The 22,025-nt window shown below is 40.6% G+C and overlaps 1 protein-coding gene across 1 annotated transcript in view; it reads left to right on the forward strand.

The window, feature by feature from the left end:
- Positions 1-22,025, forward strand: part of RXFP1 (relaxin/insulin like family peptide receptor 1) — a 165,429-nt gene that overhangs the window by 87,790 nt on the left and 55,614 nt on the right. Inside the window, exons 4-5 of the mRNA XM_018569394.1 lie at positions 13,806-13,911; positions 17,047-17,118. Coding sequence (XP_018424896.1) covers positions 13,806-13,911; positions 17,047-17,118 — 178 coding nt within the window. The remainder of the gene's footprint in view (positions 1-13,805; positions 13,912-17,046; positions 17,119-22,025) is intronic.

Raw genomic sequence — 22,025 nt, forward strand, 5'->3', positions numbered from 1 at the left:
GAATCCTAGATCATTACCTTTCGCAGTAATACTTTTCCAGTTTGCTAGGAAAACTTTGTCCTTTGCAATGAAATCAATTTCTATGAAGAAGGTCTCATCACTAGTCATGTGACTTGTTGAGTCAATACACCATCCCAGTGGTATACTGTTCTGAGTCACTTTAACGGTAGCATTCCATGATGTGCCTGCAGTTTTCTTTAGTAGCTGTCTTAGCTCTTTCTCTAGTAAGTGCCTCTCGCTTTCCCTGCTCAGCTCTCCAGATCAAACAGTCCTTTTCCAGGTGACCATTCTTTTTATAACGAAAACACGCTTTCACACTGCTTTCTTTGTTTTGCTTTGCACTCTCATGCTCCTTAAGAGCTTTCTCATTTTCTTCATTGCGCATATTTTCTTCTGTAATATTCATCGAGTAAATTTCCGTTGGCGTATTCTAGTGAGAGGTTCCTGCTCTGGTCTTGCTCTGAGAGGTTTCCTTTGAAGGCCCTGTTTACAGTGCCAAATGAAAATCTCCTCCTCCTTCTGTGGATCCACGCCTCCCGCACCCGCTGACTGACAAAGCGGAATCCCATACACCCCGCATAGCCCACCTGATAGTCCGCACAGCCCACCATAGAACCTGCACAGCCCACTTGAGAGGCCGCACAGCCCACCTGAGAGCCCGTAGAGCCCACCATAGAACCTGCACAGCCACTTGAGAGTCAGCACAGCCTACCATTGACCCCGTCCACCATAATGCTGATTTAGTCCACAATGAAATTGAGTTTGATGCCCCTGTTCTACAGGCATCAGATCCCCTTACATGCAGGACATGCCCCTACAGGCATTAGATCCCCCCTACAGACATCAGATACCCACCTCCATGCAGCACATCCCTCTGTGTTATTTTTAATATAATTTACTTTTTTTTTACTTCACTTTATTACCAACACAAGGATGTTGATATGACACCTATGTGCTAGCATTGTGCAGTGACAGGTTTTCTTTATAGAGACATCAGGTGTCTATTAGAGCCCTAAAGTCTACCCAGAACTGTCCCTGAGCTGACCAAGGACAGAAAGTCCCCACCTGCTACAGCAGCGACTGTCATTTTTTTCAGCTACGAACATGGAAGTACTCAGAACAGAGTGCTTTTTGGTTCACAGTACGGAGGATAGAACAGGTATATGATCTCTACTCCATACAACCCAATTGCATTTCTTAAGTATTTTTTGTGGTCCCAAGTTCCCTGGTGGGTGTCCCATCGAGGGGGCCCCAAACATTCTGCCACCCTTAGAAGTAATCAGGCAACCTTTTAGCTGCCCAGATCCCTTTTTACGCTGTGGCAACGAGCCTACTGATAAAATTTAAGGTTGAACTCCAAACGTAACTTTTTTTCCCCCATGCTTGTAGCAAGTACTTTCCTTTGTTAAAAATGAATACTTTCAATTCCTTGCAAATTTACATCTTCACAATAAAACCCATTGCAGTTTCTCCCCATGATCAGTACTGTTGTTGCCGCCCTCTTCCTTCCCCAGCTATTAGCTTTCTCTGCTATCAGTCATTTTGTTCCTGAACTTCATGTAAAAGAACCCATCACCGGCATCCCTATAGCTGTGTCTGAAACCAGTCAACCAATCAGTAGAGTGCACAGCTAAATTCTGCAGCACCCAGTGGCTATCAGGGCGAAGCAGGCACATGTAAAGGGATGCCTGGATTCTGCTCTCTCATATAATTCTTTGAAAAAAATCTGAGGCAGAAAATTGTAATGTTTACAGAAGCATTTCGGCCCCTCCCACCAAACTAGAGAAGGTATTAAATGCTTACACTACTGCTTTAAAACAAGGTCACAGTTGCTATTGCAGCTGTGGGCTTGTTTAAAACCTTTTCAATCCCATGGCATGTGGCATGTCATTAGTGAAGTACATTACGTGACAAATTGGCTGTACTTTATAAAAAAGCCACATTTAGCACACCCACAGAACTGTTCAGAATCTATTATTAAAGAATTGTTAAGTACATAACACCCACCTGCATTGTAATTTAACCACCTTTGCTGATGACAAGATTCTAAGAACCTACTCATAAAGTCCGAAATAAATAAAAGAGCTTTATAAGCAAGCATTTTAGAAGGCATCATTTGTATGTGTGAATCTGAAGCATTAGACTTGGCTTTGCTACCTGCTTTCATAAAAGTATAACTAAAGGCACTTTGTGTAGAGTAGGGAACGGTAAACAGCACCGCTACACTTGGCATCCCGAGCTGTCTCCTCCCAGCACCGCTCCACTTGGCATCCCGAGCTGTCTCCTCCCAGCACCGCCCTGCTCAGCCTCCTGAAAGCTTGTCTCCTCCACGCTGGGTGCCAGTCTGTGTCCCCTCGAATTCTTGCTGCCTCTGCCAACACGGGGGGTGGGGGGCAGCTGGGATTGGAGGGGACACAGAGTGGCGTCCAGTGGGGAGGAGAGAAGCTAGGGATGCACCCCATTTTCATATGTTATGGTACTATTGGCATTTTGCTCATAGTACCATTTTCATCCCAAATGTTTTGCGGCTAAAATTTCAATGCATCCCTAGTAAACACCTCTGTCAGGTTTTCTTTCCTATTTCTGTTCTATTGGGGAGATTTCACTTCACTTCCTGTCATGCAGAGAAATCTCTCCAAAGTCATGGAAATCCTCTCTGAGACAGTAGTTTCCTGAACTAGTGTCCCCATTGAAGATTTCCCCTCTATTCCTTTTCTGGTGACAACTCAAAAACAAAGAGAGAGTGAATCTCCTAATGGGGGCACATACCGCATTAAGGGCCTGTCAGGGGTGCTAACCCCTCACTGCTTTATCCAGGACTAAAATAAAAGCTTTAGCTTTAGATGCTCGTTAACTCAATTTACTGCTTACTAAACTCTGAACTAAGGAAGCTGCAATTTAGTTAATGTGTGGAAAATTCAAAAGGGACTTTGTTCTACTCTACCTTGTTCTAATCGTTAGGTTTAGTAACCTACAGCAGCCACTGATGTGACTTCAGCAAAATGAATTCTAAATTGTTGCTATGGGTTATTGCTATTAGTATTAGTAGATTAGTAAAAATAATTATTGTGTTTTTAAAAGAGTTTTTTGTGAGGCCATGCTTGGTTATGTTCCTTGTCCCTTGGTTTCCCTTGGTTAGGTTCCTATCATTCTCCACCATTTATGTGCTTTGAAATGTGAGTATAAAATGTTTAGAAATTAACATTATGGAGATTGAGGGAGATGTTAATTTGCGGGTAGGGCATAAGGGTTGGAGGATACAATGGCAATTTTTAGATACCGCAACAGCTACAGGTAGTGCTGGTAGATGGCAAAGGTCTACTTATGTGAATTTTATATAAACACTGAAGTTTTCATTTAATTTTTATGAACAGATTTCAGAGAATGGCAAACCAGATGAGATTTCAGAAACTGTTAACGCTGAATTCCAGTTTGTTTTTATATTCTTACATTGGTCCGGGTTGGCACCATGTAAGTATATATAAATGATCCCTGGCAGGGCCACAGGGATCGTGTCATATGTTGTCCTAGCCACATCTACTACAATATATGTATTACAGTGCCTCTGTGGCTCCCTCACTCAGCACATCGGCCATTCAGGGGATACCTACTATTTTTAGCAATCAATACTAGGTAATAGCAATGTATTCCTTCCTGAGATCTCCATATCTGGCCTGTGTACAGGGCCGGATTTCTCACAAGGCCAACCAAGGCCCGGCCTTGGGGCAGCAGGGTGGTGTAGAGGGGCAGCAGGGGTGTAAAATTCCTATCTCCTGATGCCTGGGACATGCAGTTCCGGGAGCTGGGAGGGTAGTTGTTTTCTACATTTAGCCCTGCTTTGGGCAATCAGAGCTAAATGTACAACGTGAAAGCCGCCGCTTGTTTTGTACGAGTGATCTCGGCGATATCACCAGGATCACTTGTATGCAGCCTGCAGGTCTGCCATTCTCCATGGGAAAGGGGGGGGGGGGGGTTGGGGAGGAGGGGGGCAGGTTGGGGAACCGGCCCTTTGGGCAATGGGAAAGGGGGGGGGGGGGTTGGCGAGGAGGGGGGCAGATTGAGGAACCTGGCCTTTGGGCAGCAGAGAGAGTAAATCAGGCTCTGCCTGTGTATAGCAGATACAATTACCATAGACAAGCTTCATCATATAGCTGAACTCAACAAATATTTTGCATCCCCGATGATCTTCATTGCATGCAGCAGGATTCTGGCAAATAATATGATGTGGTAGATGTTTGTATTTGAAGGCCAAAAGAAATACCTCAGCATGTCTTGCCTAACGATAGCAGAAATGCACACTGAGGAAATAACATCATACAAAGGGGGAGGATACACAGAAAAAGAAGTGTAATAAACACAATGGCCACAAGGCGGCAAAATAACAGAACAATAACCATAGCAATACCCAGTAAATACACATTTATGCAACTACATTGCCCATACAACTGCTGGAGACAGCACCATCTGATTGGTTGCCACTGCACTGCCTCTCATCCTCACAAATTGGATTTATTGTAAATAATCATTATAATTTGTAAAGCAAATATGTTGCGCTAGGTCTATGTGAACCAACTGCACACTAAAGTGTTAATAAACAAATCTGTGTGTAAAAATTACAACAATCCGTGTGAAAAAATTGATTCAAGTGGATTATTTACATATGACTAGAAGGTTCAACACACAAACATAATAAGAATAATAAAAATCAACACTGGAATATAATTTGCTAATTATATTTATTAACATACTCAAACACTATAATATAAGTCAGGCATTTCCATATTTAGTCTTGAACATTTTAATTTAGACACAAATAGTAGAAACTTGAATGTCTGCTAGAATCACCATTGGAATACGAAGGGATTGATTTACTAAACGCAAATAGGCTGTTCTAAATGTGGTGGAAGCTCACTTTGCAAAGAACACCTAATCACGTGCAAGGAAAATAAAAATAAAAACAGTACAGTATTTTTGCTGGCATATAACTGAATGAAGAAAATCAGCAGAGCTTCACCTCATTCACTAACCTAAGGGAAATTTCCCCTGCAAAGGGAAGAGCCTTTTTGCCTTTCGTAAATCAACCTCAGTTTGTACAGCCAAACTGACAAAAAATCCATATTGATTGTTAAGGCCACAACTCTTGGCTGGAAAAAAGGTCAGTCAGGATTTTTCTCTGTTGTTTGTAAGTCATCACAACTACATATAAAGGAAATTGTTAGAGCTGAACAGTGTTGGGAAAACTGCTATTGTTAATTGATGATATCACTCTTCCATGTACCTGTTAGATGTTTCACATACATTCTTTATGTGTGTGGATAATTGGATTAGAAAATAGCACCAGTTCTCATTCATCTCAAGCAAATCAGTTGAAAGTGTCCTAGATAGCCAAACATTGTTAGTCAGAGGTGTGTGATGAAATGTGTTCATATCCATAGACATTAGGCATTATAATATATCGATTTTAGAAAAAAAAAAAGGGGAAAAAAAGCACAAGGTAGGTTTTTTTTATTATTCACCATTAGCAACGAAATATGGATTGGTAGTCTTAAATTAAAAATTATTTATCACAGAACAAAGGAAAGAAAATGGCAATACAAATCTCTTTATTAATACAATTATTGATACAATGGGTACCGTGTTTACTTTGCCAGCACACCAATAACCATTGTATCCTTCCCGATTCAACTCAGGCCAATTCAGGCATTTATGCATTGACACTTGGGGTGTCACAACTATAGCACAGGTTTCTGCCTGTTTTTGTTCTGTAATAAAAGAGAGAGGAGAGACAGCCAGGAGAGAGTGTGAGGAGAGACAGCCAGGAGAGAGTGTGATGAGAGACAGACAGGAGACAGAGGAGAGACAGCCAGGTGAGAGAGTGAGGAGAGATAGCCGGGAGAGAGGGTGAGGAGAGGCAGCCAGGGGAGAGCATGAAGAGAGACAGCCAGGAGAGAGAGCAAGGAGAGACAGCCAGGAGTGAGAGTGAGGAGAGACAGCCAGGGGAGAGAGCCAGCAGAGACAGCCAGGGGAGAGAGTAAGGAGAGGCAGCCAGGGGAGAGAGAGGAGATAAAGCCAGGAGAGAGAGTGAGGAGAGACAGCCACGAGAGAGAGAGAGAGAGAGAGAGAAAGAGAGGAAAGACAGCCATAAGAGAGAGAGAAGTCAGCCAGGAGAGAGAAAAAGCAGAGATAGCCATGTGAGAGAGTGAGGAGAGTTAGTGAACAACACATCTGCCTGAAGCAGAACCCCTATGCCCTTCAAGACTTTTCTGTTCCCTGTGTTTCAGACACTTCCTGGCTTCCCGAGTTCCAGCATCTCTGTGGCCCTTGTCTCCTCTATACACTCAGGTTGGAACACCAGGACCCCATGGTTGCCCCTGTCCACCTGATATCGTGAGATCTTATGTTTGGGTTTCAGCTGGCCTGAAACACAGACAGAGCACATACAGGACTCAAAACCCAGACTGTCTGAGTGAATCCTGGACAGGTAGCAATCCTAACCAGCACCTCTGCTTGATTGTGTTCAGCCGGCCCAGATTGCTATCGGCCATACCGAGGCGATCCAGGCCGGCTGGGCCTATTTTCTGTGGGTGGGCCTGTTGCTAGCGATCCAGTAGCTCCTATGTTAATCCACCCCTGGATGAGGTGTAGCTGAGAACAGAGGTTGGGTACAAATCGTACAACTTGATTTAAACAGTTTATGACCAGATGTTAAATGTAATATTTTGTTTTTGCTGATTGTTTTCAGTGTTTTTGTAATTGCTATGGTTAATAAAATGTCTGCTGTGACCAATTAAATCCACATCACACAATCTAGTTGCTTTTACTTGGGAACAGTTATTTAATTGCTATGGTTAATAAAATGACATTTGTGGCCAATTCATTCCTTGTCACACAGTGTTTATTTGGGAAAGGTTCTGCATAATAAGAGGTCTTCATTGACTAATACTTCAGTCATGAAATAAATCCAGTAATTCTGGATCCGACAATGGGAAGAGATATCCTATTATCTTTCAGTGCTATTAGGCTTTTAAGAGCTTGTCTGATGCTTTCTATATGATAATGTTGCATGATAACGTATTATTCCTATGATATCATAAATGGGTCCAATGTAAATTAGTAAATCCCAGAAAAGAAAGAATATACATAGGAAGCTTTTTACATCTAGGGAATAGACATATAAAGAGTTCTGCTGAAAGACTATTTCCAGTGAAGCACCTTTTTAAAACCTTCTAATCCGATGACAGGGAATTTGACTCAGAGCAGCACAAATCTCTACAGAAGAAGTAATCAGTTACTGTACATCTAGCTATTTATTAGTTATTCAGTTTCCATTCCAAGTAAGACTTAGAGGAGCTATGCGTGTTTAAAAGTTCTCATCTGTGTTATTTCCATATGTGGATGTAACTGGTATAGTAACACATGCTGTAAAACCCTACTTTCAAATGAAAGAACACCAGTTCTTTAGCAACATGCCTTACTACTAGATATGTAAGCTCTGTATTTTACATTTGCTCACCAGAGTATCAAATTAGCAAAAATGAGACCAATTTAAGTTAGTTAGCAAAATGGAGATACATTGTTTGCAAATGCATATGTATCATGTCCTCATAAACCAATCAGCAAGTTACAACTTTAAGTGTACATGTAGCCAAACTAGTGTCAAAGGGTTGGAACTCCTGTCAAGTTTTGATGGTTGTCTCCCCGCTCAGGAGAGTCACCCTTTTTAAAGTGTTGTGGTGACCACTGTCAGAAACTGACGGGAAATCCAACAATGTACTTTTTGTCAGATACCTCCAAACTTCCTGAGATTAGAATGAGGGGCACCGTCCAGCACAATGGGCACTACCCTGCCACGCCCCCAGTTATGCCGAAAATTAAAAGTTTATATGTCAAAAATTATTGGTTAAGGCCAGAATTTTTTGTTCACCATTACTTTTCCTTTATATTGGCTTTTTGAAATGAGCTAAGATAGCTATTTTAGTGCAGAATAACACCTTGGATAGTTAGATAGTACCTTTTCATAGATATATGCACATCAGGTATAAAAAGATGGGGAAAGAGGCATAGGAGGATTTGGTTCCAAATAAAGGACAGTTCCTTCAAATGAAGGACATTTATAAGAAGAATAAGAACAAGAAGAGAAGATACATTTTCGATGGAAAAACCTATTCCTGTGACAACTGTCTAAGAGAGAAATTTCCCTCGCTTTGGAAAATTTTAACTCACTTCCTGTTTTGTCTTCATGAGTCTTCATCAATGCTGTTGTTACATATACTTTAGAACCTGGCTCTATATAAAAAATAATAATAATACAAGTTTTAGTTGCCTATGTGTATGTTAATTTCACAACTTACAAGGTACTTTCTTGTATTCTGGTGAAACATAGAGAATTTAAACTTTTTTAGGAAACACTCAGCAACTGTTGTGTCAGTGGACTAAGCTTTGGACAAAGGAGAACAGGAAAACTGTTGATAAATAATTTTTTTTTTTTGCGGTTTTAAACTTATGGCAACATTCATACATGGTTAAAATCAAACCGCTTAAAAATGAAGGCGAGCACTATTTGAACACCATTTGTATTCATTTATTTGAATTCAGTCATTTGTATTCATTCATGGCAAGAGTGTAAACTTTTTTCATTAGCAAGATTGTACCACAAAAGAATGACTGACAGAATGGTTCAGCAAACATGCCAATTAATTTAGCTGAATGTAAATTATTTGTCAGATCTCAGTATAAATGAACACCTCAGGTATGATGAGATGAGTCTAGCTATTAAGAGCAGTCATCTATCAGCTCATTGAACAATTATGGGAAGCACTGGATGCAGCTTGGGTTATTGTTTCCACTGGAGTGCTTAGTACAAGGGAAATCCTACTAACCAGGGCATAGGAGATTGATTTCTTACACAGTGAATCTGCATGGATTAACTTCCAAAGGCATGCTGTTATTCAACCTTGTATGTAAGAAATAAAGTGCATTTATCATCTCTATCAGGCAGCTTTGCAGAAGATCATTCCTTTACCTCAGTGTTGGTGCCATCTACTTTGGAAGCACTGGGCACATTTTCTATTGAGCAGAACTGAAACATGATTCTTATCCTTCAAAACCCAAGAATGATATCGCATAGCTGCAATCTGATACTACACAAGCTTAAATACTTTCACACCCACATGATGAGCCTATAAGAAATACCCTGCATCATACTGCATAGTGCAATGCAATAGAAAGCAAGCATTACTGCTGTTTTCTACAATGTCATTTTGCTTTAGAGTACAATTAAGATTATACAACATATTCATATTAAACCTCCAGCATTCTTTGAAGAAGAACTGTTTTCTAGTTGTCCTGTGGCAAATGCTTTTTTTCTTAGTCCACTGATACAACAGTTGCTCTGTGTTTCATGAAACAGAATTAATTCTCCATGTTTATTTGCCAGAATACAAGAAAGCACCTTGTAAGTGGTGGAATTTACCTACACATAGGCAACCGAAACTTGTATTATTAGTTTTATATAGAGGCAGATTTTAAATTGTCTATGCATAACAAAAACTTTGATGAAGACTTATGAAGACTCAACAGAATGTGATGAGCATTCCCCTCTTAGACAGATGTCACTGTAATAGGTGTCCACGTTGGAAGATTTTTTTTTTTGGTGACAACATAACTAATTTGGAACCAAATTCCTCTGTCCCTTATTCCTGCTCACTTGTCCCTATTTTTAATCTGATGTACACATATCTTTAAAAATTTACTATTTCATTACCAAAAATTGTTATTCTGCGCCTAAATCTTGTTTCGAAAATCCAATATAAAGGAAAAGCAGATGTGAAAATTAAAAACGATTCTGGGCTTAACCAATCATTTCTGGCATAAAAATGCCCAATTGTTTGCATAACAGGGGGTGTTGAAGGTTTGTGTCCATTGCCTAAATACATTGTGCTCTTTCTCACCTCAGAAAGTGGGGTGAATTTCAGTAAAGTTTTGAATTTCCAATCAATTTCTGACAGTCGTCACCATGCCACATAGAAAGGGTGAATCTCCTGAGCAGGAAGACAGCAATAAAAACTTCAAAGATGATTGGTAGATGAACTGGCCTCAGCAACCCCTCCTTGAACATCTCACAATCAGGCCATGGCTCTTCAAGAACTCTTCAGAACCATTTGGAAAATCCCCAAATGGGGGATTAATAAATTAACAAGGCTGTTCTAACAATAAAATAAGGTGCAAATAGGATGCAATACAATATTAAGCAAGCATTCCTGCTGTTTTCTACAATGTCGATACATCTTTACAAGTCATTTTCCTTTCGAGTAAAAATAAGTTCATACAATATATTTATATCAAACACACAGCATTCTTTAATAATTAGACTATACTAACATCTCTGAAAAGTCCAAAGGTGGAAATGTTGATGTTTTTGCACTGAGTCAACGTGAAACATTATTGAAAAGCACCATGAACAGAATGTTCCTGTAAACGTCCATTAATAATGACAGAAATGCAATTAAGTACAGTACTTCTGAAAGAGCACACAGAACAAAGCTCCATGGATACTATTTGTTACAGATCTGTACCCTTTACTAGAAAAGAAAGGGCTTGATAGCACTTACAATAGATCATCATTTTCCTAGAAGAGGAAGTTTGGAATTTACATTTTAATACAAATAATATACAATTCTCCAGTATATTTGTAAAACAGCACAATAATAAGGAGAGTTTTCTGGCTTAAGAGCAGCTCTGTGATTACCACATTTTAACAAAGCTGGCATACAGAGTTAGTATACTGTCATGTTATGATGTATAATTACAGAGGAAATAGTATTTCACAAATATCCTCAATTACTGTAGAGAAGAAAATGTGTTCTGCTTTTTTTCAGTGAATTTGCAGGAAGAAGTCAAAGTTTACCAGTAACTAGTTGGCTGAACATGTCAAATAATTAAAAGTGCGATATTTAGAGATCATGCTAGAGATGAGTGAATCAACCCACAAAGTTTAGATTTAACCTGGATTGGGCTGATTTTTTGCCACAAAAGATTTCTGGATATTGTCCTACTTACTGCTTCTTTCTTTAAATATAAAAGCCATGTGGTTCCACACCCTGGTGGCAAAGATAGCAACCTGGCATACCAGGCATATGGAATGTTTTCTCCATGGTTAGAATGCCGGAGCTGTGCTCAGGAGGTGAGGCACGATATCTTGGCAGTGATGTGTAACTTATGGGCTACTCTTGTTCCCCATGGTTCCTATGTGTTGTAAAGTAGCCACCAGTCCAAGTTTGCTCCCATGATGGACTACAATCTCACATTTAGTTCATTGTATTGAGATTGTAGTTTATCATGGGGGTGGGCTTGGAGTGGTGGCTACTGAGTGTCAGCATGAATTCAGAGGTTATTTGAGGATCTACAGCTGAGTGATACACAAGGAGGCTACATTTTTGTCGATAGCTAAGGTACTTGAATGTATTTTTTAAGATTTAACCCCTGAGTTTAGTGTCACATTAAGGACTCCAGATGCAGATGTCATACCCTTAAAGGAGAACTATGAGGTGAGTGCTTTTCACTCACCGCATAATTCTAGCCGATCTGTGACAATGAGACTGTAACAGGTCGGCTCAGTAGATCGGGAGGTGAGCGAACACATACCGGCGTTCGCTCATCTCTCGATCCTGTCATGGCTCTCTGCCGTGACAGGGGAGGGGCTGGATACCCCCCGCTCCGATCCGCCAGCGCTGACTGGCGTAACGGACGGGGGAGGGGGCGGGTACAGCTGGCTCTGCCTCTAGATAGGCAGAGCCAGCTGTCAGTCATGCAGCTGGGCGGATCCCGGCACAATTGTTGGGATCCGCTTCAGCTGCGGCGCCTCAGTATACCGCGAGCTACAGCTCGCGGTATACTGAGCCTAGGGTGACGGGAGGACACTAGTTTGTGTCCTCCCGTTACCCTAAGGAGAACTATGGGGAAAAGCCTTAACACCATAGTTCTCATTTAACTGTTGGCAACAGCCTACGACAGACCAGAGCTTTGTTTACATCCCCACTGCATATCTTTGCCCTGTGCCCCATGCATACACTAAGGGGGAGGGGGCGGGTACAGCTGGCTCTGCCTCTAGATAGGCAGAGCCAGCTGTCAGTCATGCAGCTGGGCGGATCCCGGCACAATTGTTGGGATCCGCTTCAGCTGCGGCGCCTCAGTATACCGCGAGCTACAGCTCGCGGTATACTGAGCCTAGGGTGACGGGAGGACACTAGTTTGTGTCCTCCCGTTACCCTAAGGAGAACTATGGGGAAAAGCCTTAACACCATAGTTCTCATTTAACTGTTGGCAACAGCCTACGACAGACCAGAGCTTTGTTTACATCCCCACTGCATATCTTTGCCCTGTGCCCCATGCATACACTAGCATCTGTTATAGAGATGTAGTGGGCTGTCTCCAGAGACTCTGAGACATCCTGAGAATCTGAGAATAGCCTAATTCACCTCTATGACGGCTCTTTATGACAGCATGTTACCAAAACTTAGTAACAATGATGAATGATGACTATGAAACCCTGATGTTTGATGCACCTTAGAATCTAGTCAAAAGAAGATCAGAAGCACCTGCTGAGGTATTCAGAAGGATCTCAGGCAATTCTCCAATACAAACTGAATGCATCTAAAAATCATATCCATCTCAAATCCTATGTCAGATAGATGACCAATACTAGATGTTTTTGTGCTTTACTAGTGCTTGTAATTTCATTGCCAACATGAAATTGGATTGCCCAGCACTGAAAACTATGTTGTATATAGCTAATATGACTTCCTTAAAAAAAAATTGCTTGTATGTGCTGCCCTGCGCGCCTAAGCATCCCCTCCCGCACAGTGATCTCTGCTTCATCAGCTTCTTTGGGGGTCCCAAGGTGACATTAGGGGTCTTAGCATCTCCATAAAGAGGACTCATCAGTGTGCCTGTGTTATCATATAGATTGTTAGCCCTCTAAGTGATAGCAATAACATTAATATTGTTAAGCCATAACATAAAAAAAAGAAAATTTGCATATAAAGAAATATACAAATAAATGTTTCATCATTTAATATAGGGGAAACTGTTTTTTTTTTCTTCAAAATTTATGTTAATTTTTCCTTAATATAGTAAAAAATAAAAACCCCAGTGGCGATTAAATACCACCAAAAGAAAGCTCTATCTGTCCCCCAAAAAAATGGTATAAAATTCATTTCAGTAAAGCGTTGCATGACGAAATAAATGTCAGTCAAAATATTGCAGCGCTTGAATACTGAAAAATGGCCTGGCCAGGAAGGGGGTTTAACACCGCGGTCAGCAAGTGGTTAACAGCATACAGCAGCAAAGGGGCACTTTCATTTATTCCCGGCCTCTCTTTAATGCCTCCTATATCTCACAATAGAATGCCAATGTTATTGTTTTCTCTGTCTCATCTTGTAAAATGTTATTCATTGGACACACAGATTCATCAAAACTGGAGCAGACAAAATCTGCCCATGACAACCAATCAGCTTCTTTCTTATGTTTGTTCAAGTAAGATTTGAAAATGAAAGAGAGAAGCTGATTGGTTGCCATGCACAGCTGCTCCAGATTTTGTCTGCTCCAGCTTTGATAAATTCCCCTCACAGTCATTTGGTGTCCCTGTATCCTTTAGCAAATCAACCCCCTTATGAATTGGAATCTTGGCAAGGATATCAATTAAAAACAGAGTAAGTTTAGTAGGTTGCAGTTGACAGAATACTGTACTAGGTGGCCTTTTATTGTAGCTCTGACTTTTGTTAATGTTCCTATCTTCTTTTATCCAGTGCTTGGTGGGATGCCAGCTCATTGTTTGTGCCGAGGATTAGAACTTGACTGTGATGGAGCCAAATTACGCACTGTCCCTTCTGTCTCCAACAATGTGACCATGATGTGAGTAAAGCAGGACAGATTGTTTATGCAAAAAAAATAATATCTTCTTCAGTTTACCAGGTTCCAGTACTTCAGTGTGTGTATAAGAAGACTTTCAAAGTTATTATTAAATTGGATATATACCCAACACATTTTGTATAGAGCAGGGAAGGGTCCAAAACCTGTCAGTTAATTTGTTGGTGTCTGCGTTCCATTAGAGAGATTTCTTATCACTTCTTGTGTTTGAGAGGCAACAGGAAGTAAGAGGAAATATGTAGAAACTGAGGAGACTTCCCCTTTTTGGGCAGTTGTCACCAGAACAGGTGTCCCTGTTAAAAGACTCACCCTTAATCTGGTGACAGCATTGCAATTTTGGATTTTTCATTTGACAATGGTCACCAGGACAAACAGAAAGAGTGAACAGAGAGGTCCAACGGTGATGCCACAGTCACTTCAGAACAAAAAGCCAGCTCTCCAATGAAATCTCAAATCTAAAAATTTAAAATCCAAAAAATGCAGAAAAAAATAGCAAAGCACACAAGGCAATTCCAGTAATGCAGAGGTTTTGGAGATACAATGGTCTCCTTTCTCAAGGTGTCACCAAAACCTGAAGTTACTTAGTATTGGCTTGTGTGCTGAACACAATAGTTCTTGCATTTATGACCACATTAAATTTTTGAGGCTTCATTGTTCTGAAGCAATAAAAACTTGCAGGGGTTAAAACTAGGGATGCACCGATACCGATACTAGTATCAATATCGGTGCCGATACCGAGTATTTTGGCGAGTAGCCGTACTCGCCCGAATGCTCCGATGCCTAGCCTGATACTTCCTGTATCAGGAAGCCAGGCCGCACATCATTACACGCTGCCCGGCTTCCTGATTTGATTGGCCGGTAAGCCGGCTCCATGCTCCCTCGTCACTTGTGACGAGAGAGCATGGAGCCGACTTCCTGGCCAATCAGGAAGCAGGGCACCGTGTCGTTACACGGCGCTCGGCTTCCATGATTGGCCAGCAAGCCGGCTCCATGCTTTCTCATCACATAGTGACGAGAAGCATGAAACGGCTTCCTTGTTAATCGGGAAGCCAGGTGGCGAGTCTTTACACGCTGCCCGGCTTACTGGCTAATCAGGAAGCCAGGTGGCGAGTCATTACACGCCGTCTGGCTTCCTCAAAGGTTCTTGGTATTTGGTATGGGCAAGTACCGGGAAAAAAATATCGGTACTCGTACTTGGTACCAAAATACCGGTATCGGTGCATCACTAGTTATAACCTTTGCCTACGTCATCCAAAACGTAACACATTTACTTGAAGGATGTTAAGGATGTTATGATAATGTGTAAATTATGAAGTGCAGCAACTCAAAGCAGGCCAGTTATAGTTAAGTTCACATCAGTCCAGTCAGGGAAAGATGATTGCTTGATATAAATTAGAGCATTTTGTTTATGGTTCTTTGTTTTAATGAGCCCATGCATATTCCAAAACTAGTTCTTTATCTGTAGGGTATCTTTACACTGGAATGTTGCTCTATGAGCTTCACTCCCTCAAACATGCACCAACTTTGATAGCTATTGCAGTGGATGTCTATTTTTCTGGGAACTGGAGCTGCCATCATTTCAGATGGGGGAGCTGGAAAATAGCTGCTGAGGCATGTTTCTTAGCCTTAGGGCCATAGGTAGGATATGCACCCATGCTCAGCTTGTCATTGAATAACTTAATCCACATCCACACTGTTCTTTTGGGGAGAATGGTGTAGTTTTCTCCTAAACTTCTTCAACCCACCCCTACCCCTCCTGAACTAACATCTACTAGCACTCCCCCAACCCACATCCTGTGCAATGCATTCATTACCTTGGGCAGAAATGTGTACTGACCTAATAGACATGTATAGGGCTGTCCTGTACACTGGCGTTATCTGCTCTCAAGAGTAATTCTGCAAAGGATGATTAAAACATTGCACAAGATATGATTCTGCTACAGAGGTAAGATGCTGGGGTGGGGGAGTCTAGTGTAGGTAGTTCAGGAAGGGTAGGTTAGATGAGAAAAGGACAGTTCTCCCCTAAACCAGTAACAACAGCTCATTTTTGGATTTGGATCATCTGGAGAAGGGCAAGAACCTGCGCCAGACTTTTTTTTACTGTGTGTGTCCCTATTAGTGATAAATCCTTTTATTCTCTGTCCGAGTGATAAAGTGTCACAGGGATAATAAGTGCTGGGGAAGCCTTTACAACCAGGCAAGAAAACCTTTAGAAGAGTGGATAACATTAGAACTTCTGTTTTTTTTTTAATATGTGTTTTGTTTTCCTGGTGACAACCATTCCCCTAATTCCTGGCAGTGCTGTCCCAGGGAAAGGAAGTGAGAAAAAACTACCCCAGTGGGGTCATAGATAACAATAAAATTAAAATGTTTAACTCTCCCCCTACTCTACTTTAAACTTTGAAAAAAATGTGGGCAGTAGTTGGACTTTATTATTCATAAATATGCCCCTTTAGGTTTATTCAACAAACAGTATCAAGACTAACGATAACTTTTACAGTAAAATTATCTAATTATCTAAAACCAATCTTATTCAGGCTATTGAAGACACATTGGTGAATGATTAAACCCAAACTCCAGCCAAATCTTTTTTTATTATTATTAGTTTAGGAGAGAATTAAGTAAGTTAAGACCTCCGTCAACATTTTATTGTTGGATGCACCTCCTCATATAGCAGATTTCGTCTCACTCAGACAGAACAATAAGTGAAGGAAACTCTCCCTCCTTCTTCTCTTTTAAAAGTGTCTGAATAGGGAAGTGAAAGAACCCCCTGTCCCCTTTCCCCCGCCAAGGACAAATACAGAAATAAGTAACAATTTTGCTTGGTTAAGGTTAAGAACCACTGTTAGGATTTTTACTGCAGTAGCCCCCTCTTCCTGCCTAGTTGACCGCTGTCAGACAGAACAGGAAGTGAAGAGAAATCTCCCCAACCGTTTTGTTTGGGCTTGGACTTTATGTATTTATATTGCTATTATTAGCAAGGTGACCGGATGTCAGCGAGCAGAATAAATAACTACTATTATTCCTATTCCAAATTCTATTTGTTATTGAGGTAAATGTGACATGAATATAAAAATGATTTTAAATGTTCTTTAAGCACATCCTATCTGTCATTTTCAGGTCATTGCAACATAATTTGTTGAAAAAGCTTGGCCCTGATGCTTTCTCTCGGTTTCCAGAGTTGCGTAACTTGTAAGTCTACATTTTCCCTCATTTATTACATCTTGGCATATTTCTATATCTCTTAGTATGTGAATACAAATTGACTTTTATTGCTCATCTTATTATTTATGGCTGTGTCATCACATCCCTATGCCAATGCTATTCAAGGTTTCCACATTTTGCTACGTACAAAATGTTGGAAAATTCTGTCATGCCAATTAATGGCTTTTCATCAGCATTTTACATAATTAGTGATGGTCCCTGTATGCTAATGACTTAGGTTAACTCATTCTTTTTTCTTTTAGTCTTTGCTAATTATTATACACAGCAATGCAAAATCAAGACACTTCAAAAGAGTGCCAGTGCAAGCAGATCAAATAATGGAATGGATGACAAACTTTTTCAGCCTACGTTCGTTATAAAGCAATAGAACAATTTGAAACTAGGCATCTTTTGTTTCACTGAAATATCTTTTTGAACTCATTTTTGAAGTTTTTCATTTATTCAAAGACCTAAAGCCCATTTAATTATCACAAAATGAAAAAACAAAACAAAAAAACTCCTAAAATACATATAATTGGTTTGAAATGCTGCACGCAGCTGCGATCCACACTACTGCAGTCCATTCAGGCGTTACAAGATTCAATAGGGCAAAGCCTAAATTTTTTAGCAAAATGAGTTGGGTTATGACTACAGTATTTTATCAGAGAGGATATTGTGAAAAATGTGGTTGAAAACGTATAGAAAACTGTGTACACAGAGCAGGTGTGCTTAAAAGAGAACTAAAGCTGAACTTTTTTTGTCTTTAGTCCTCTTTTGGGTCACAGGAGTATATTTACTAAAGTATTCCTGTGACCTAAAGTCAGCATATAGCGGGTTACTGCTCGCTATTTGTTGACAGAGTAGAGTCGTGCTAAAGCCGGAAAATATCCTGCCAATGTTGTCAGGATCCACCCCCTGCCTGATTGACATCTGGCTCTGCCTTTGTAGAGCTTTTTCAATTTGCAATAGCCAATAGTAAACTAGCATTGTACTCGCCCACTGCTGCAGTTCCCCATCAGGTCCATCAGCAGAGGGCGGGTACAATGCTAGTTTACTATTGGCTATTGCAAATTGAAATAGCCAATAGTAATGTCCCAATGCTTTTCAATGGGAAAATTATTAGCTGCCCTCGGCAGCTTCGTGAATAGACCCCATTGTTCTAGGAAGAAACCCAATAGAAATGGGTCCAAAACAAATCACTGCATGTCTTTGATAAAATATCTGTAAAAAAACAGTTGTGAACGTGAGACTCAAATAAAGTTGCCTTGATACCAATGTACTGTATAGTATATGATGCTGATAACATTATTAAGGGTTTTTTTTTATTCTTTAAGCAGTTTTGCTGTTTAATGCCTTTTCATAGCATGTTATGAAATTATTAATGAATATTAATATTATTAATTTGTGATACTTATATTGTTTAACGTTCTGCGTGATATCTTTGTGGTACTGACTGGGGTAATTATGTGAAAATATAGTTTATGCATTTTTGCAATAGGTTTTCTTTGCATTAATAATTATTTAGCTATTTTTACTGTATTTTGCCTCTGTGTTGACAACAAAAATGAATTACTACCACTAACTTAAAGTACCCAAAATAATAACAGTTAATTTAACATTTAGTTTATTTGTTTTGCTTTGAATATATTTATTGTACTGCCCTTAAAAACTCACATAAATGTAAAAACACCATCTAATTCACATTTGCATAAAAAAAACTACCTAAATCTCTCTTGGTATCATCCATCTATAATTCCATGTTCATCAGGGAGGCTCAGCACACCGAGCCAAAGATATAAAACAGGAGGAAACAACACAGAGAACCTCCTTTCCAGTCTCATGTTAGCAATGGGTCCTAATTCAGGCTGTATTTTTTATTTGCAGTAAGTTGTGTCCTGTGTCGTTTTCATTCATCAGTCTTGAAAGACACTAAATGGTTTTGCTGAGCTATAGATAATATTTCATTTAGTGAAATTATCACTTTCCTATGCAAAGGATTTCACTTTTTGACAAACTCATTCATACTTTCAGTCATTAACACAGTTCTATGGATGTTATTCTGGTGTTCTTTTCTAAATTCATTACAATATTTAAGTCTTCCCAATGGAACATTTGAGGTACTGAAGGCCCGGACATGCACAACACACATGTCTGTAAAAATACATCAGAGCAACTGGACTTGCTGTATTTTTCTTGAAGATGTTTCACTGGACATCCGACCAGCTTTCTCAACTCAAAACTGAATATTCTGAATTGAGAAAGCTAGTTGGATGAGAAGCTAAATGTCTTCAGGAAAAATACAGCAACTCCATTTACTTTGATTTATTTTTTACAGATATACCATTACATAGATGAATGAGAACGTTCAAAAACAGACATATGCCAAATTATGAACCTGGGCTGGTAAAACTTACCAACAATCCACTCTTATCGTTGCCACAATTCTTCCTAAACTTCTATGAAAGGATTGCATTTGTCAGGATCTAATTATCACCTGTTTTCAGCAGGAGGTGCTAGGCTTTTCTCACTTTCACATGGGACACTTTTTCTGGTGGCCATCTCACTAAAGGTGCCCATACACCTTACAACCATCGCACGACTTTCATCCGGCGATGGTTGTAAGGTAATTAAAAGCTCATACGATCTGCCCATCTTGGACAGGCAGATCGTACTTGCGATCACCAAAAGCCCGCCCCGCTGAGGGGAGTGTTTCCGAAGACTGCAATGTTGAGCGGGCAGTGTGCGCTTGCTTCGGCCGATCCTTCGGCTAGCTTCGGCCCCAGGACCCATTCTCCCGGGAATGCCACTAACCCGCCAAAAATCGTACAATTCTCGGCGGGTTTTCAAGCCTGCTCAGGAGACAAAAGACGTGCGACAGTACAGTAGAAACAGTTGCACGCCTTCCATAACCCCTCCGATTATCGTACGATAATCGGCAGGTGTATGGGCACTTTTACCTCACTTCCAGCGGGAACATGTTTAAATTTTGTAATCTTGTCTCATAGCTATGGTCCTCCATCCCCTTAATTAGTTTGGTTGCCCTCTGCTTAAAGGGTTTCTAAACCCTCCGGTTTAGAAACCCTAGCAAGCAGTAGATATAAGCAAAAAGTAAGGGTTTTTTTTAACTGCTTTAAAAGCGGTTTAAGCCTACCCCTGTCTTCGCCGCGTGCTCCCATCTGAAAATCCGAAAATGCTCGGGCGCCCGCAAATCTTCTTGGAGCGGGTGCATGCGCAGTTTTGATTTTTGGCCGGGAGACAAGGAGAGACACAAGGTTAGTCTATGGACGCATGCACCCGCATGCAGACACCGTGGGATAGGAAGTGCCAGCAAGGACAGAGGAGTCAGTGCTGGATCGGAGACCCGCAGCAGCGCTGGAGAGACAGATGAAAAGGACAGGAAAGAAGAGGAAGATCAGATTAAGAGACATAATTTAAGGTAAGTGCTGACATAAACATTGGGGGCAGGGAATAAAGTTTTTGACTTTAATGTCACTTTAATACCTATAATGATAGTATTTCGAACATGAATTCCTTTGTTTTATTTTTCATTACTTTTTTTATTCTTTTTCACATTTACAAGATCCGGCTATCAACCAGCAAAACTGGCAGTTACATGAGTTGGGACAAACCATATAACACTGCTGGGGTGCTTGCAATGGTCAGCTTTCATTCAAATGGTTCCAATCATTTCTAAATCCAAAACGAAATGTAAAATATTATGGTGGCTGCATTGAGGTTTTTTTAGGGTTTTGTTACTTTATTTATACCTGGTAATACGGCCAGTAACAGACTTTCTGTCTTAAGGTGGCTCTACTTTATGGAGGAGCAATGGAGCTAGAGGCGTCACCAGGGTTGGTGAAATCTTATGCGGTAACTCATGGTTTCCCCCCATAAAAAATGTTCAGTAAGAAAGCGATAAAATGTCTCCCCTGCCCTCCGATAAAGGAGATCGAGCACAGAATTGTGCTCAATCTCCTGTGCAGCCCAGGTTGTGACAGCTGGGACAGGTAGCATTGTGAGTACGGTGCTCCAGTCTCATTGATCACACAGAGCAGATCGGAGAACAGACATTCTCCAGTCTGCTCCCCCCTTCTCCATCCTGAATTAATTTGCCTAGCCGATAAAATATTCCCCTTTCTCCTCGGGCTTTGGGAGCGGATCGAGACCTGGTGGTGTACTGGTATCACCCCATGTCGGGTGTCACCTGAGTGGGCTCCGATCCGCATCCGTCCAGTGACACCTCTGAATGGAGTCACCCTTGGACAGCAGTATTGTCAACCTGTGGAGAGGGTAGTATTGGATGGACTAGCATATTTAGATTGACTCGGCTAGCAAATTAAAGCCAACCTCCAGCTACTACTATTTAGGCAATTACAGCAACAGTGTTTTTCTTTTTAAATTAAGGTTTCACATAAATGAATTGTAGGCACCCCTGTCAGTGTTGAATGGTTTGTTTTATCCCTTTATCTGCCGCTTTTAATGGACAACTTGGTCTGTTTAGGGAAGTTGAAAAATAACAGATTTACTGGCTGGATCACCAGGTTAAAAAAGCTAAGGGAAATAAGCCTAAAAAAGAAAACTAATGCAGGCACCACATTTAAGAATTGGTAAACTACAATATATTAAATTTTTGCTTAAGGGTGTAGATATGCTTTAAATCGAAAGAAAATGGTTACTGCAACTGCTACAAAATTGTTAGCTGGAGTTTGGCTTTAATATGTTGGCATTTATTTAAAACCCATTTAAAATTGCATGTTCAAACCAAGACTACCCTGTGCACATGGTGACATGCTGCGTGATTCCACTATAGAGTTGTGACCCTTTTAAAGGCAAGAAAAATAATGTATTGGATGTACTGGCAGGATCAACAGGTCATAAACTTTTTTACGGGGGGG

Source organism: Nanorana parkeri, unplaced genomic scaffold (genome assembly GCF_000935625.1).
Source record: "Nanorana parkeri isolate BGI_ZX_2015 unplaced genomic scaffold, ASM93562v1 scaffold1329, whole genome shotgun sequence".
Taxonomy (NCBI): Eukaryota; Metazoa; Chordata; class Amphibia; order Anura; family Dicroglossidae; genus Nanorana; species Nanorana parkeri.